The sequence below is a fragment of the Aspergillus aculeatinus genome (genome assembly GCF_003184765.1).
Source record: "Aspergillus aculeatinus CBS 121060 unplaced genomic scaffold BO66scaffold_12, whole genome shotgun sequence".
Classification (NCBI taxonomy): Eukaryota; Fungi; Ascomycota; class Eurotiomycetes; order Eurotiales; family Aspergillaceae; genus Aspergillus; species Aspergillus aculeatinus.
This window is the reverse complement of record NW_020291481.1, coordinates 376,576-391,065: the sequence shown is the minus strand read 5'-3', so window position 1 is coordinate 391,065 and position 14,490 is coordinate 376,576. Positions and strand designations below refer to the sequence as shown.

The 14,490-nt window shown below is 53.0% G+C and overlaps 4 protein-coding genes across 4 annotated transcripts; 1 reads left to right on the top strand and 3 right to left on the bottom strand.

Annotated features, from left to right (window-relative positions):
• Nucleotides 1-2,547: 2,547 nt before the first annotated feature.
• BO66DRAFT_390080 (putative mitochondrial methylglutaconyl-CoA hydratase (Auh)) lies at nucleotides 2,548-3,869 on the bottom strand. The gene is made up of 2 exons (XM_025646925.1): nucleotides 3,452-3,869; nucleotides 2,548-3,362 (listed from the first exon to the last, which is right to left on the bottom strand). The coding sequence occupies exons 1-2, from the start codon at nucleotides 3,805-3,807 to the stop codon at nucleotides 2,792-2,794; spliced, it is 927 nt and encodes a 308-aa protein (XP_025506197.1). The 5' UTR covers nucleotides 3,808-3,869; the 3' UTR covers nucleotides 2,548-2,791.
• Nucleotides 3,870-4,000: 131 nt separating this feature from the next.
• On the bottom strand, nucleotides 4,001-7,840 carry BO66DRAFT_427240 (uncharacterized protein). Its single transcript, XM_025650336.1, has 2 exons — nucleotides 7,642-7,840; nucleotides 4,001-7,582 (listed from the first exon to the last, which is right to left on the bottom strand). The coding sequence occupies exons 1-2, from the start codon at nucleotides 7,729-7,731 to the stop codon at nucleotides 4,169-4,171; spliced, it is 3,504 nt and encodes a 1,167-aa protein (XP_025506196.1). The 5' UTR covers nucleotides 7,732-7,840; the 3' UTR covers nucleotides 4,001-4,168.
• A 564-nt stretch (nucleotides 7,841-8,404) lies between these two features.
• BO66DRAFT_34095 (uncharacterized protein) lies at nucleotides 8,405-11,525 on the top strand. Its single transcript, XM_025644424.1, has 2 exons — nucleotides 8,405-8,863; nucleotides 8,927-11,525. The coding sequence occupies exons 1-2, from the start codon at nucleotides 8,640-8,642 to the stop codon at nucleotides 11,352-11,354; spliced, it is 2,652 nt and encodes an 883-aa protein (XP_025506195.1). The 5' UTR covers nucleotides 8,405-8,639; the 3' UTR covers nucleotides 11,355-11,525.
• Nucleotides 11,526-11,790: 265 nt separating this feature from the next.
• BO66DRAFT_469694 (Zn(II)2Cys6 transcription factor) lies at nucleotides 11,791-14,267 on the bottom strand. Its single transcript, XM_025652742.1, has 2 exons — nucleotides 13,876-14,267; nucleotides 11,791-13,797 (listed from the first exon to the last, which is right to left on the bottom strand). The coding sequence occupies exons 1-2, from the start codon at nucleotides 13,971-13,973 to the stop codon at nucleotides 12,141-12,143; spliced, it is 1,755 nt and encodes a 584-aa protein (XP_025506194.1). The 5' UTR covers nucleotides 13,974-14,267; the 3' UTR covers nucleotides 11,791-12,140.
• Nucleotides 14,268-14,490: the final 223 nt, after the last annotated feature.

Genomic DNA, 14,490 nt, shown 5'->3' with positions numbered 1-14,490 from the left:
CTCAGGAAGGAGATCGGCGGGCCAAAAGGTGCCATTGTTCTTGGAAGCCCAGGTGTTGTAAGCATGGCCGTTGAGGCCGTGCACGAAGACAATATCAACGAGGGGCGCTTCCTCAGAACGGTAAACCTCGCTGAGACCGATCTCCTTCACCCGAGCGGGAAGGCCGGCCATGGGTTAGGGTGTGGGTGAGATAGTCGAAACGTCAAGATTCCTTGGACGTTTGACGATACCTCGAATGCCTGTAAGGGGAAGAAAGCGAAGGTAGGATGTTTGATACGAAGGTCAGTATTGAGCGGGTGTATGTGGTAGTGGAGAACGAAGAAGAAGAAGAAGAAGAAGAAGAAGAAGAAGAAGAAGAAGAAGAGAGAGAGAGAGAGTTTGTGTGTGTGTGTGTGTGTGTGTGGGGAACAATAAGTTATTTATGCGCTGGGGAGGAAGGAGCATGAGAAAGGCGGATGACTTGCCCGGCCCCCGGAGTGGCAGTTGGTGCCAAATGCAGACAGAATAAGACCCCTACAAATCTCCACCTCAGGGCAATCAGATTTCCTAATCTTGCTGTGCTAATCTTGCTGAGGCTGAGACAATCTTAAAAAGGTCAACTAAATACACATGGCGCTTGACAGGTCTTCAATGGTTGTTGTTATGTTATAAGTAGTAGTTACAGTACAGAACGATGGATGGGTGAAACGGGGACTTTCCACGGAAAAAAGACCACGATTCATGAGAGAGAGGTGATGATAGGTCATTCATTGTATGATATAACAGGGTCAAAGCTAGTACTATCCAAGCAGGTAGGAGACTCCTAGGTAGCGGTGACTGTTCAGCCTTGTCGGACTCTTCGCAAGTCTAGCTGCAAGACTCAGCCCCGAGGCTCGTGTCACGGATCTGCAGTCAGCGAGGCCGGCAGCATGACCTCCCACTGGTCACCTCCCCTGAGGAAAACCACGGGAACTCCTCCAAGGTTTTGGCATCCGTCCGATCGGGAAGGTTAAGTTGCTTGCTGATTGCTGTGGATGATTTGTACGGAGTAGTAGTCTTGTTTCCAGGCAGATTTCGCCGTGGTTGACTCAAGTCGTAGTTAGTAGCCTTGGACAGGCAGTGACTTCCCGCGTACTCTGCAGTAGCCAGCCACCCCCACTTCACCCAAGCATCATTCTACATGCTTGATTACATCTCAAACCACTATCGAAGACCAGTCAAACACAACATCATCTGGCTGTCTCCTTCCCACCGTTTCCCAATCTCAGGATGTTGCATATTCACCGATCGCTCGGAAGCCCGCCACCTTCGCATCCAAAACAAGGGGCAGTCCTGCGTGCGCAGTTAACTTCCGGAAGGATGTTCTGGCGCCCTGTAAGCCCAGCTGCCAGCTGTAAGCACTAACTAACTCAAAGACCCTTCAACGAGTGATTATTTGTCCGACCAGAAGATCTTTGATTAGTGCAAGGCCACGTATGATTCTTGACCGCGAGGCAGTCCCTCTATACACGGGAATGAGAGAGTATGTAGAGGGTCCAAACATGGGCAGTCTGTAGGTTTACTATATCGAGATAGATTTACTGTTCCTTAGTTATTCATCACGGGTAGAAGCAGAAACAACTAATATCTAATGAATTTGCTCATTGTCTTCACTACAGTAACCAACGCCCACTCCTGGCTTGTCCCGTCCCAGCCATGACTTACTGAAAAGGGTAATCATTTGCTTAATCCACCATGATCCATCATTTACCACATATAACCTCAGCAGAATCTAACGCCAAATACTAGTTAGTCAGACGGAAGCTTAAACAACCCCACGCCCGTGTATATAGGTAAGCTTTAGCTCTGAAAGGAAGATCATACACACCCAAGATAAAATGAGAAACGTATCTCATGTCAACCAGGAATCCTGAATGATTGACTCCAACCCCAGGTGCTTGTCCCGCTTGCTCACTCTGCCTACTCATGTTCTCTATCAGCTCAAAAATCCACTGATGGAGAATAAACCCCTCATACCTTAGCGCCAGTTGATGTACTCACTTGCCACTGAGACACCCCCCCCGTCAACCAGCTCCGAGGGGGCACCCCCAGCTGACCGTTGCCAACCCGGGGGCGGGCACGCAGCCTCCCTCCTTCCCTCCCCGGGGCAAAACAAACGCCCCGAAGGCGCAGCGGTGCAATGAGGAAGACCTCTCTTACTTGGAGGTTCGAGTCTTGTAGAACACTACTTTGAAAAGGCTGTGAGTCAGAACTGAACTGAGAATATCACCAAAAATCAGGCAATGGTCCAATTCTTCTTGGCTTTGCTCTGGCATGTCCCAGTTCCAACTTCCTAGATTATCACGTATAACTACGTTACATCAGACCTGGACTCAACAGGGCCGCAAGACGGAGTATTCCATGTCGGTGTATTGTGTATAGAGGGATTAGAATTTCGAACAACCCATACCTCCCTTGGTGGTTGATCAGTGGCTATGATACTCTAACGGCAATACTGCTTGATGCTACCGCTACCGTCTGTGCTGGGGGTGGAGATGTGACATTAGAATCCGACCTACTATAACGCAGAACCGATCCATAACCGGCCCGTGCCTTGATATAAGAGAGTCCCCAGATAAACTACAACTCAACACACTCAGCATTTTCACCTCAAACGTGATGGTAGTAATCTTGATATCTCATCACGCGCCCAACACTACTTTCCTCCTCCTTCAGCAGTAACCCCTTCAGCAGTAACCCCCTCAGCAGTAACCCTCTCAGCATCACAAAAAGTGTACACCACTTTCACAAAGTGAGAACTACCAACCCCAACTCACCTCCCCCTGAACACCGGCTTCCTCCGCTCCGCGAACGCCCGCAGCGCCTCCATCCGATCCTCCGTGCCCATCACCCCCTCATACGCCTCATTCTCCGCCGCCTCGCCCTGCTCCCACCCATCCAGCGCCTTCATCGCCTGGCGGATCGCCACGGGCCCGCCCTCGCAGATCCCCAGCGCGAGGTTGATCCCCTCGCGCAGCACCTTCTCCCGCGCGACGCCCTCCTGCTTCTCCTCCTCCGGCAGGACCTCCACCAGCCGATCGCACAGCCCCAGGAAGTATGCCTCGGGCCCGGACACCCGCCGGCCTGTCAGGATCATGTCGCGCGCGCGGTGCACCCCGATCAGCCGCGGCAGGCGGTAGGTGCCGCCCGCGCCGGGGATGATGGCCAGGCGCGTCTCCGGGAGCCCGACCATGCACGAGGAGCCGAAGACCCGGAAGTGCGAGCACAGGGCCAGCTCCAGGCCGCCGCCCAGGGCCGTGGAGGAGACGGCGGAGACGGTCGGGATGGGGAGGGCGGAGAGGGCGGTGAAGGTTTGGCGGAGGTGGCGGAGGAATTGGCTCGTTCTGTGGATGCGGTGGAACGGAGCGTGGGGGTTAGCAGACCGGAAGATCGAATATCGGGGGAAGAAAGGGGGAGGGGGAGGGGGACCAACTCCTCTTTGCTCATGTCGGCACGTTCCTTGAGATCCGCCCCGGCGCAGAACGCGGCATCCACGTTGCTACCGAGCACCAAGGCTCGAGTCGGCCCTTGGCCGTTCTCGGCCGCGATGGATTTGACCTGTTGCGATAGGCCATCCAACAGGCTGAGAGAGATGGCATTCCGAGCCTTGGGCCGGTTGAGAAGAAGAACGCGAATGGTCCCGGAGCCTGGGGCCGGGACGTGTTGAGTTTGGATCACACTGTCGCTGCTGCTGGTACTCAAGCGCGCAACTGGGATGCGGATTGAAAGTGGGGCGGCGCGTGAGAGTGCTTGAAGGGTAGAGATAGGTTGGGGGAGTCGAGGTGCCATTGTCGCTGAACTGAGATATCAAGATGGTAACCTCGGGAGGATTTCATGGGAGGATGATGGAAGGGTTGAAGATAGACTGAAAGTTGTTGGAGAAGGACGGGAAGGTGTGGGGAAACCGGCGAACGGAAATTGCGGGGAACCGCGAATAAGCGCTTTATTTTAATTTTTTCTGGGGATTTTCATTTTTTTTGGTGAAAGTTCAGTACTTCATTTGTTTGTCCGACGTAGTCTCTAGAAGTAGTCACACAGAGGTCTAGCTATATTCAGAATGGATAATATACATTGGAGATGAATAGCGCTGGCATAATAATCGCCGACCTGCAGCGATGCGTCCTCACCATGCGCCTCCATGCAGTTGTTCTCACTGCGCTATGTACTTCTTGAACTCATCATCAGTCGGCCAAGAACCCCAGACCTTCGAAGAAGTAATGATTTCATAGGCCTCCTGTAAATGGGAATCGGAAAATTCCAACCTTGTAGAATCGGTGTGATCACCACCTTCCTGCTGAACCGAGGTGCGCCGGACCTTCCTAGATCCTTCTAAGAACACTCGAAAGGCTACTATGACACGGCGCATCAGCTGATCTCCATTTGAAAGCTGGTCGTACTTCTCCTTCAAAGAAAGTTCGTGCTGCTTCATCCACCGCAAGAGGCTTAGCAATCCATCCGAGTCTTCAGCAATCCCAAGGATGCGAACAAAGAGATGGAGAACCGCAGGAGATGGAACATGAAACATCGGCGGCAAAATCACCTGTGCGTCGGTGACAAGCTGAATTGTCGAGGAACTGTGCTCGAAAAGTGAGGAAAGATGCGGGTCCCCGAGAACGCACTTGTCAAACTGTTGCTTCAGAAAATCGAGGCCAGATGATACCACATCTTCAGGTCGTGGCAGGACCAGACCATGCAGACTGAGTTGACCTGATAATGCCATCCTGCTAACAATGTCCAACCCCTCTTCCATAACAGCATGATATTTCCTAATCATCAGGACGCGTGAAAATGCCTGACAGAGTATATTGAATCCTTCCAGGCCAGTGTCGATCTGGCGGTGGTCCATCCATCTCATGAGCAGCTGAGCTTTGAACCAAGCCACCACCGGCTTAACGGGAGCGCTGGTTCTATGCGGGCTGCGCTCGATCACGGCAGACAGAAGATAGATCCACGCTTGTGGCGGCTTTGAGGCTCGCGCCCGTAAAAGGTCAATAGCATGAGGCAGCGCCCTGGGATGACCGTTAGAGGGACTAAGTCGCTCTTTTCTCATCTGGAAGACTAGTGGCTCCAACATCCTTTTTCCTACCAACCGCAAAGGAAATAGATCCGAGGGAGGCGGGGTAGGCTGTAGCACGGGTAAATAAGTTCGATTGGCAAAGCTGCAGAGGAACTTGACGAACGAAGCGACAAGGTAATCCGGCAGCTCGTTCAGTCCCGTCTTGAGCGTCTTGAGCCAATTGGGATGACAAAAGTCGCTTCCCCAATCAATACACAAAGCCCCAAGCTGCTCATCCGTCAAATTGCTGCAACAAAGATACTCCAGCCCGGCATGAAAAGTTGGTGCATGTTGTAGAAGCAAGGCAAGAAACCGACCAGATGGCCGGATACCCTGAGAGAGCATCATATGCAGAAGATTGTTCAAGGTAGGTGGTTCAGAGGGCACATAGATCAGGTCCCTGGCGGATAAAGGTTCCGGGAAAACCTCTAGTCCATCACCTGGTAGAGCCATGCTATTGTTGTCGCTGCTACTAGTTCGGTTGCGATGTATCAACTTTTCCGCCATCGCTGCGTATATAGCACCATGTGGACGCAACCCCTTTTCCTGATAAGAAAGAAAACAGGCCCAGGCTTCCCGGACAGTTCTTGTAGCACGAATTCGTGCTTCCCAAAGCTTGTAATGGTCGGAGTGGGCTGGAAACCGGTCTAGAATTTCCGGTCGAGACAGCCCGAAGGATCGGGTTTGGATTGTTGGGCTTCCGTCTGTGTCCCAGCCTGCTAGGATACGAGACATATTATCCCATGCAGAGGAAGAATATCCCGCCTCTAGCTTTTGATCCAGCACTCGCATCGCGCGACTTTTCCTGCCTTGGAGTCCCCGATCGACGTCGTACCCTATCTTATCTTCCTTCCAAGGCGGCCACGACGGGGCCTTGAGTTCCGCGGATTGGCGCTCGGCTTCTGTCTTCCTATGAGCAAGCTGTACGACGACCAGACTTTGGTAGCCCCGTTTCGTGACCGGCAGGGCCGGCTGGAATGCAGCCATAGCTCGGAGAAGCTCAAGCTGTGCACGCTGCTGGAACGAAACAGATAAAAATGGCTCACGTCGAGAGGGAAGAGAAAGTAGGCGAAGTACTGTATTACACCGGTCGACCACTAGCGCATGGAGTTTATCCTCAGAAAACGTTAATCTTGGGCGACTCTTCTTCAGCGTATTCAAATAGAACGCAAAAGCCTGGATAATGGCAAGTTGGGCCTCCGGCCACAGTTGACGAGCATGGTGTAGCAAGCGAATAACGAAGGTTGAGCACATTTCAAAATTGATCAGCGGCTTTGTTGTACCGAAGACGATTTTCTCATTGGAAATTCGTTTGGTCGTTGTGTCCTGCGAGAGGTTATTTGGGAGTCGAACATATTGGCCGGTGAGGAGGTCCAGAGAGTAATGAAGGAGTAATCTGAACGTTCTGACGTCGAGACCCTGGCGTAGAATGAGTAGCGGAATGAATGGCGGGACTCTCCCGGACGGAGAGCTTTGCGCTGAATATTGATCGGCATCGGCTAGTAAAATTCGAAGACAAGCTTCATATGGTGTTTCGCTTTTAAGCACCCAGGCCCACGTCACCACATCGGCGGCAGCATATCCTCGTGAGGCCAGTTTTTCGATAATGGCTTCGGAAAAAACACGCTCCAGTTTCTTATGTAGTGCTTCGAGCTTCCATGAGTACTGGGAGAGGTGCTGCGGACTAGGATCCAAGAGCTCCTTGCATTGTACGCCAAATTGGTCCAGTAGGGGGTTTAAATACAGTATGTAGTCTGCGACAATCTCCTGTAATGTTATGCGGTGGAAGTCTTTGTAGTATGACATGGCCGCCTCACTGTATTTAAGCTGGAGATCATCAAGTTCTTCACACGCCCAATGACGATTCTCTGGGTCGTGTGCCTTATAGATCGAGAGGATTAGGTACTCTGTAGAAGTAAGATCAGGCGCATAACCCCACGGATTGGAACGTTTCAGGCGTTTGGCCGGTCTGTGGGGGTTTGCTCTGGTATTTTTAGTCGAGTCTTGAACAGTGTCTGGCCGGTCGATGTCCAGTCCATCACGATTCGCAGAAGAGAGAGGCGTCGACCGGAGAGTGGATTCAGTCCCAGTCTGACCTGGTGCGTCGTACCCATACTCTTCACAAGTTTCACCCATCCGTATTCCCGATGCTCCTCTGTCCGAGCGTTGGGTTCTGTCTGTAGTTGCCCCGTTTTCTGCAGCGCTTGCGACGGTCGACCTGGAGGAGTCGGTGTTGGCCCGCTCATCATCCGCACGCGGATCAACGAAAGCTTGATTCAAGGATGACTGAAGACGTAGATTCCTCCAAAACCAAGGAGTCAGCCATGGCAAAGGAGTGCCCGGTTCTTGAGGCACTGATTGGGAGCTTTGATCGGATGCATCGGTTGTAGATCCGAGCTTGCGGTGTATGTGTATGTACCGAAATGATAGACCATATCTTGGAATAGGACAGGCCAATGTGGGATTAGTAGGGGGTAAGGTACAGCGGTAGCCGTTATAGTATGGCACCTGTAGAGGGAAAGGCTTCAGCATAGGTTACGGGATTTTCTTCTTCAATTGTTGGGTACCTTCGGTGATGTACAGCTGTTGGGCAATTGCGCCGCTCTCAGAGAGAAAGCTCTCGAGCAGCTCGACACATAATTGACGACCGATGACATCCATGAAGAACGGTCATCGAGTTGAGCTATAAAAGTAGTAGTCGTTAAGCGAGTGTTGCGTATCTGAGCGAAGGTGAAGGAGGCAACTTTGAAGCCGAGTGGAACTTTCAGAAAGCGCAAAGCACATGGATTTGGATGGAGGATCCCATTGGGGAAAAATACCAATATCACGTGATCAATACTGTCACGCGCAGAAGTCCCGAGGGCGGCGGGCGGAGACTCGCTTTCGCTCTCGCTCTCGCTCTCGCTCTGCTCTGCTCTCTCCCTCCCTCGCTCTCTTTCCTCACTCACTGTCCGTCAGTCTATCTGCTCGGTCTTTCTGTCGATCCTCTGTTAACTCTCTCTCTTTCTCTCAATGGAGCCAGAGTTCATCCTTTGATTCCCGCAGTCGTGCTCTTCTTTTTTTTTTTATTTTTGTTTTTCTTTTGCCAAGCTAAACCACCATCCACTCTTCCCGTCTGCAGTTTGTACGTACCGTACTCCGTACTGGCGCCGAAAATCCCCTACACCCACTTTGGTTCAATTTACCTTACGCGGTAGCGCGGGCATATGCGTCGAGTACTGTCCCGATCCTCCCCTGCTTGCGCACTATTCCTTAAATCGGTCCAGTCACTCTCCATTGGCGCATCCACTTCGAAGACTCTGAACCGCTCAATCATCGACTCATTAACTTCCCATTTCCCCCATTTTTCTCATTACTCAACGCTCATCGTCGATTCAATCCGGTCAAGGGATCAAAAGTCCACTCTCCTCGCGCTCTAAATATCCCGTGTCCTCTAACATTCAACACTTTCTCAAGTGAGCAAGAACCCACAAACAAACAAACAAACAACTTGAAGGGAAACTGCCCCAATTCCTCAAATTGCCGTCTCAAGAAAATACTTGAATCGCGGCGCAACTGATTCGTCATGAGTGCCGATGAAGGCGGAGGGACGGCCGCAGTGCCGGCCACAAATGGCGAACAACCTCCCAACAGTCCTGAGCCATCCACGTTGGCGACACCGGGCAAGCGAAAGCGTGTCTCGAGTCACGACGACAAGGCCGCCCAGGATGCCACTGCCGCTGCGGCGCAATCGCAGGAACGAGCCAAACTGCAGGAGACTTTGCGAAACCTGGTGGAGATTCTGAGCAAGTGAGCGCTAAGCCCACTTGGTGATTAACCAAAGAGAGATGACTGATCATTACCTTCATTTAGAAACGATTCGGATTTACATCTTCTGTCCTGTCCGTTGCCATCGTCGCCGGCGAAGCCCCGTTCGAAGCGCGCAAAGGTCTCGGGTGATAAGGATGAAAGCTCGAGTATACAAGCTCGGGTCGCGTCGGATCGCTACAACACCCTCTCGGAGTTCTTGAGCGACATCGAAAGGGCCTCTGCAGCAGTGATTGAGAGAAACAAAGCCCAGGCGACTGCTGCGCCTGCCGACGGAACCCCACTTACGGAAACCGTCAATCGCATTGCTGCTTTCAAGAAGCTCCTGAATAGCTTGGTTCGTCAAGCACAGATGAGCCAGACCACTGTCAAAACCGAAGCATCAGAGGATGGTGAAGCCCCGATCAAAACCACTGCGTCCAACGTTGAAATCCGGAATGAAAGTGCGGTTCTGACCTTGTTTGGAAATCCGGCAAACCCGAAACAGCTCTACTCGAGTCTACAGAAGACAGTCAAGGTCCCACTACAATCAGATGATCCAGGCGCGGACAAGTACGTCGAGGTGCAGGCGCCCTTGCCTGAGGGCGGCCTTCCGAACGGGATCACAGCCACAAAGGTGGTACCGATCACTTTGGAAGCGAAATCAAACCAACCCAAAAGAACTTTCGGCGAGGTATTTGCACCACGTGCAACGTTGCCTCAGTTAGAAGCACCGCGCAAAACGGGAACTACTCCTCGTAATGCTTCAGGTGGCTGGATTGACCCGTTCGAATCCATCACGAATTACAAATCATTTCTGGGTGACCGCAACAACTATTGTCTTGCAAGACTTCCTGCTGGCTCTTGGCTGCAGTACGGTGGGGTCACTTCATCACCCTCCTTTTGGAGTCGTCGTCAGAAGCAGTCTTCAGAGCACCACGAGGACGAAAAGCTTCCCGATGACCCTATGCCATCTACAGACGAAGATATCGCGCTCTGGCAAGGTGTATATTCTTCCTTTGCCCCATCGTTCGATAGTTCAGGTTCTGTTGTTCAAGCCGACTCGAAAGACCTGGTATGGTGGAGTAAGCGTGGGGCTAGACGCCTGTACACACTTGTCTCGATGGCAATCCCAGAAGATGAGAATGACGTATCAACCGTGCAGCCGGGCAATATAGGCGAGCTCGATGAGAGCGCTTTAGAGGAGATGGTGAAATCATTCAACCCAGAGGACTTGACAGATAGCATCACCCAGAGCAAAAAGACCTCGGGTGAGTCTATTGACGAAGACTCTCGGGAGATGGATGACCTACTGCGTGATGTCTCCGAGCTTCTAGAGACTCTCAGTTCGTATCAAAAAATTCGCAGCTTGGCACCCGCGAGTGGTGCAATCCATGGGATAGATCCCGTTGATGTCGCACCAAGACCTGGATCGAATGACGCGCCATCGGATGAGGAGCGAAGCGTTTACGAGACACTTAAATCGAGTCTAGCGGCGCTTGTCTCGACTCTCCCACCATATGCTGTTGCCAAGCTGGACGGCGATCAATTAGCTGATCTCAATATCAGCCAGAAGATTCTGATTGAGGGTGTCGATTACCAAGGCACGATGGAGAAGGATGACTACACCATGCAGCAGGAGCGCGCGTCTGCTATTCCTGCAAATCGAACTTCCACACCTAGCCGAGCTGCCAGCTACCAGGCCCAGTACAACCAACGAGCATATGGCTCTAATACACGGGCTCAACCTCAAGGCAACATACAAGCAGCTCAACCCTACTTTGCAGGAAGACAAAACTCGACATCTGCCCCGTATACTTCAGCATCGCCGCAGCAGTATGCGGGAGGCCGCCCGCCAGCGACTCCTCAGCAAAGGCCTGGCTATTATCCCGGCTATTCCCAACCGGCACCTCAATTTAACCAAGGCAACCCTAGCACACCGTATCAGCAACGCCCAGGGCAGAATGGCTACCATCCATATGCAGGACCACAGGGTCCTCCTCCCGCTCAGGCATCCCCCCAACCTTACACTCCTCGGCCTGGACAGCCCGGATCTTACCACGCGTCCCAGGCAGCCGGCCGGAGCGCATCTCCTCAAAAACCCCCTTATACGACGCCTAGCGCAACCCCGAGAGCCTCATACAGTATACCTCCGGGGCCGACGAATCCCCAGCAAGCACCACAGCGATACATACCGCAGCAGCAACAGCAGCCGCATCAGCAGCAACCACAACAGCCGCCTCAACCACAACAGCAACAGCCACCTCATCACGGCAACAACCCGTCTAATCAGGCCTCGCCACCAGCAGGGAGCTATTCGAACTCAGCCGCTGCGGCTACGTACGCGCGGAGTGCTGCTGAGCAGGCTGTTGTGATGGATCGAAACAAGGCTCAGCTAGCGGCCAATGCGCAAAACCGGCCCAGCTCCACAACACCCCAGCCGTCAGGCAAAACGCCGACCCCGAAGCCGAACGGAACCCCGGCGTCCTCATGAGTAGATGAGATCTTGGTGACGGGAATGAAGAATCATGTGGCAATGTCGTTTTATCCTCGCCTTTCACGCAGCTAGCCCCTCGACATTTCACGTGGCTTACTCTACACCCGGTATGTCAGGCAAAGAAAACCAGCACCCGCAACCCGATGTATAACTTGTTTTAAATTGAAGGAATCATGTTCTTTGAAAAGACCTTCACTTTCATGAACGCAGCGAAGATGATAATTACATTTCTGTTTTTTTTTTCTCATCATCAATCTTCTGGAGTCTTTCCACTGCTTTTCTTTTCTTCTCTGGAACTATTCTTCTTCCTCGCGGAGAACAAGAGGAAATAGGGGACAATGCTGGGAGAAAAAAAAAACCTCGTATATTCCACGGGATGGCTGTCTGATTTTGGAGGGGTCCACTTTTTTATTTCTTTTCTCTTTCTCTTTCTACAATGTCTTCCTTATCGAATTCCCCCCCGGTACTTTTTCACTGCGACTCGGCTTTATTTTTGAGACTACTTATCCGAGCTTAATTAATGTAAACCCTCCCTCAACGAGAATATCATACCTTTCTAAGTACTAAGCCTTCGAATGCTCGTTTCTGAAGTCAGGATACTCCGGTCTCAGCCTGGAATTCCGCTCATTCCGGATCTGGGAAACGGACATATTACAGGATTAAAAAGCTGGCTAGTGACTTCGAGCAATAACCAAGCTTTCACCCCCTCTCTGATTAATGGATCGCATTAATACTCACGCACTTATATGTGTTCGTAAACCCACGCTCTAAGTTTTGAGACAATCAGCCCGCGAATTCCTCATGGAGGGGGAGATCGACAGCGACAGCACACCCGATGTTGTTCATGATAGTCTGGTCACTCTCCATGAAGATACGGAAGCAAGCCCACCGAGTCGCGACGGCTGGCGCGTCCACCGTATCGAAGAAGCGGTGCACCTCCTCGGAGAGAGCAGCGAGAAGCTCCTCAATCTCCGCGGGGGTCAGTGGTTTCTCGCCGGCTGGTGGCGACGGCGTCGTCATATCGCTGGAGTCACCGTCGTAGTTGCTGCTGTTGTTGTAGTAGTAATAGCCCGAGTGGGCGTAGTCGGTCGCGCGCATAAGCGTCAATTCCTTGCGCATGCGCTCCATGGCCAGGCCGGCGGTCAGGTCGGAATCGAAGGGGCCCTCGCGGTGCGGCCAGGTCTGCAGGAGGCGGAAGGCCTGCAGACGCAGGCGGTAGTCGGGGCAGAAGGTGGAGATGAGGTGGAGGGGTGGGAGGACGCCGAGGTCTAGGGTGACGCTGGGCTGGTCGGGGACGCGGGCCATGAGGGCTTCGGTTTCGGCGAGCAAGGCGGCAAAGTCCGCCGTGTAGGCGGCGCGGGCGGCGCGGTTGCTGCCCACGAGGCAGATCCTGAGGCCCAGGAGGAAGGCGTGGATGTGGTAGATGAGCATGTCCAGGCTCTGTTGCTCGGGCGCGGGCAGACGGCCGGCCGATCGCGCGGCGTAGGCCTCGAAGACCCGGAGCATGCGGCCGGTCTGCGAGAGGAGGAGGATCTGCTGCGGCTGGAGCCGGTGGTACTGGGCGGCGATGTCGGCGTCCGAGAGATGCCAGGCTTGTGGGAGGAATTGGGAGAGCGCGCTGGCGATGATGTTGTACGCCTGTCGTCCTTCCTGCAGGCTGCTGATATACCCCTGTCGAGCGAGGATGGTCCGCTCGAAGTCTTGACCCTCGTTGAGGTGCACGCGGGGCGGTCCGTCGAAGTCGAAGTGGATGAAGCCGATGTCGAGGAAGGAAAAGCCCGCGACCAGGCATCCGTCGACCGGGAGGTCATTCGCCGTGTAGGGGTCCTGCTGGCGCTTGAACGGCCCAACATCCTTGAGGATCCGCACGCCGTTCTGCATATGCGTGTACGCCGTTTCGTACTGGCCCTGGATCATGTCGAACAGGGTGTAAAGCAGGCAAGTCACTAAAGTGATCTGGAGGATCTGCGGGTCCTGGGAGCTACAGCGCTGTTGTAGCAGGGCGTAGGAGCGCCCCAGTTGCTCGAGGGCAAAGAGGTGGAAGACACTGTCCGGCGTTACCTCGGGGTGTAACACTAAGACATCCTTGATCTCCGTATCCATGTGCACGGCACTCAAAGCGATCATGGCATGATATACGGCGGGTTCCGCCTGGGCCATCTGCAGCACGAGCCGCTTCCATAGGGCCGAATCGAAGAACATCAGATTTGCGGGGATCTCGCGGTTCTGGAAGTAGGAGAAGCACCTTCGCTCGTCCGATGTCATTGCTCTGAATAGGTTGCTGGAGATCAACGCTGGGAGGCGCGGCTCTACAGCACCGATGGTCTTGCTGCCCGTGGCCGCAGGCAACCGGTGCATATCATAGCCATCGCAGACTCGGCCGGACGACACGCATCGTTGACAAGCCCCCGGAGCTTCGTCACATTTGACTTTGCGGAGACTGACGGACCGAGTGTGATCATTTTAGCTCACGATCGGACGGGGTTGTGGCCTGTATGTTGGGCATGTTCGAGCTTACCGGCAAGTGCGACAACCTGCTCGAGATCTCTTGGTTCGGGCTATGCGCCGTCGGACGGTGGTAGGGGCTCCATATGTTGAGTTCGATATGGCGGGCATTTTTGACTCTAAGGGACGGAGAGCGAAAGAGAAGTCTGTGAAGGGAAGATTCCGAGAATTAGAAATAGACGATTAATATATTCGAGCAGCTGCAGCCTCGCTAATTTGACAGCGCCGGTCATGACTAGACTCCGGTTACTCTGCCTAAAGGATGCGCTAAGATGCTCGACATCTTTAGCACTGTGGACATCGACCAATTGCGGTACAACGTTCGACGATCACATTTTGACTTCCCATGTGGAAGAGCTGAAGGAATAATAAGGCTGGTAGACCTCATACGTTGTCTTATCTTCGAATGAATGGTGCAATTGGGGAAGATGGAGAAGCTGAAGATGGAGACGGGAAGATACTTAGCCAAATCGAGCTGGGCCTACCGCGATACAACACAACACGTGAGCATTTTACTATCACTCAAGAGCACTCACAAATCAGTAGAAGTCTTTCTTCTTATCGACTGTCACGAAATGACTGGAGAGGTCCCTTTAAGAAAATGAAAGACCCATCTGTCCTCGAGACG

Bases quoted from the DNA above. Each gene is read 5' to 3' on its own strand.
- BO66DRAFT_469694 (XM_025652742.1), bottom strand. From the start codon at position 13,973: ATGCCCGCCATATCGAACTCAACATATGGAGCCCCTACCACCGTCCGA. The intron at 13,798-13,875 runs GTAAGCTCGAAC...TCGGTCCGTCAG, and splicing joins GCAGGTTGTCGCACTTGCCG to TCTCCGCAAAGTCAAATGTG.
- BO66DRAFT_427240 (XM_025650336.1), bottom strand. From the start codon at position 7,731: ATGTCATCGGTCGTCAATTATGTGTCGAGCTGCTCGAGAGCTTTCTCT. The intron at 7,583-7,641 runs GTACCCAACAAT...TTCCCTCTACAG, and splicing joins ACAGCTGTACATCACCGAAG to GTGCCATACTATAACGGCTA.
- BO66DRAFT_390080 (XM_025646925.1), bottom strand. From the start codon at position 3,807: ATGGCACCTCGACTCCCCCAACCTATCTCTACCCTTCAAGCACTCTCA. The intron at 3,363-3,451 runs GTTGGTCCCCCT...CCGCATCCACAG, and splicing joins GCCGACATGAGCAAAGAGGA to AACGAGCCAATTCCTCCGCC.
- BO66DRAFT_34095 (XM_025644424.1), top strand. From the start codon at position 8,640: ATGAGTGCCGATGAAGGCGGAGGGACGGCCGCAGTGCCGGCCACAAAT. The intron at 8,864-8,926 runs GTGAGCGCTAAG...ACCTTCATTTAG, and splicing joins CTGGTGGAGATTCTGAGCAA to AAACGATTCGGATTTACATC.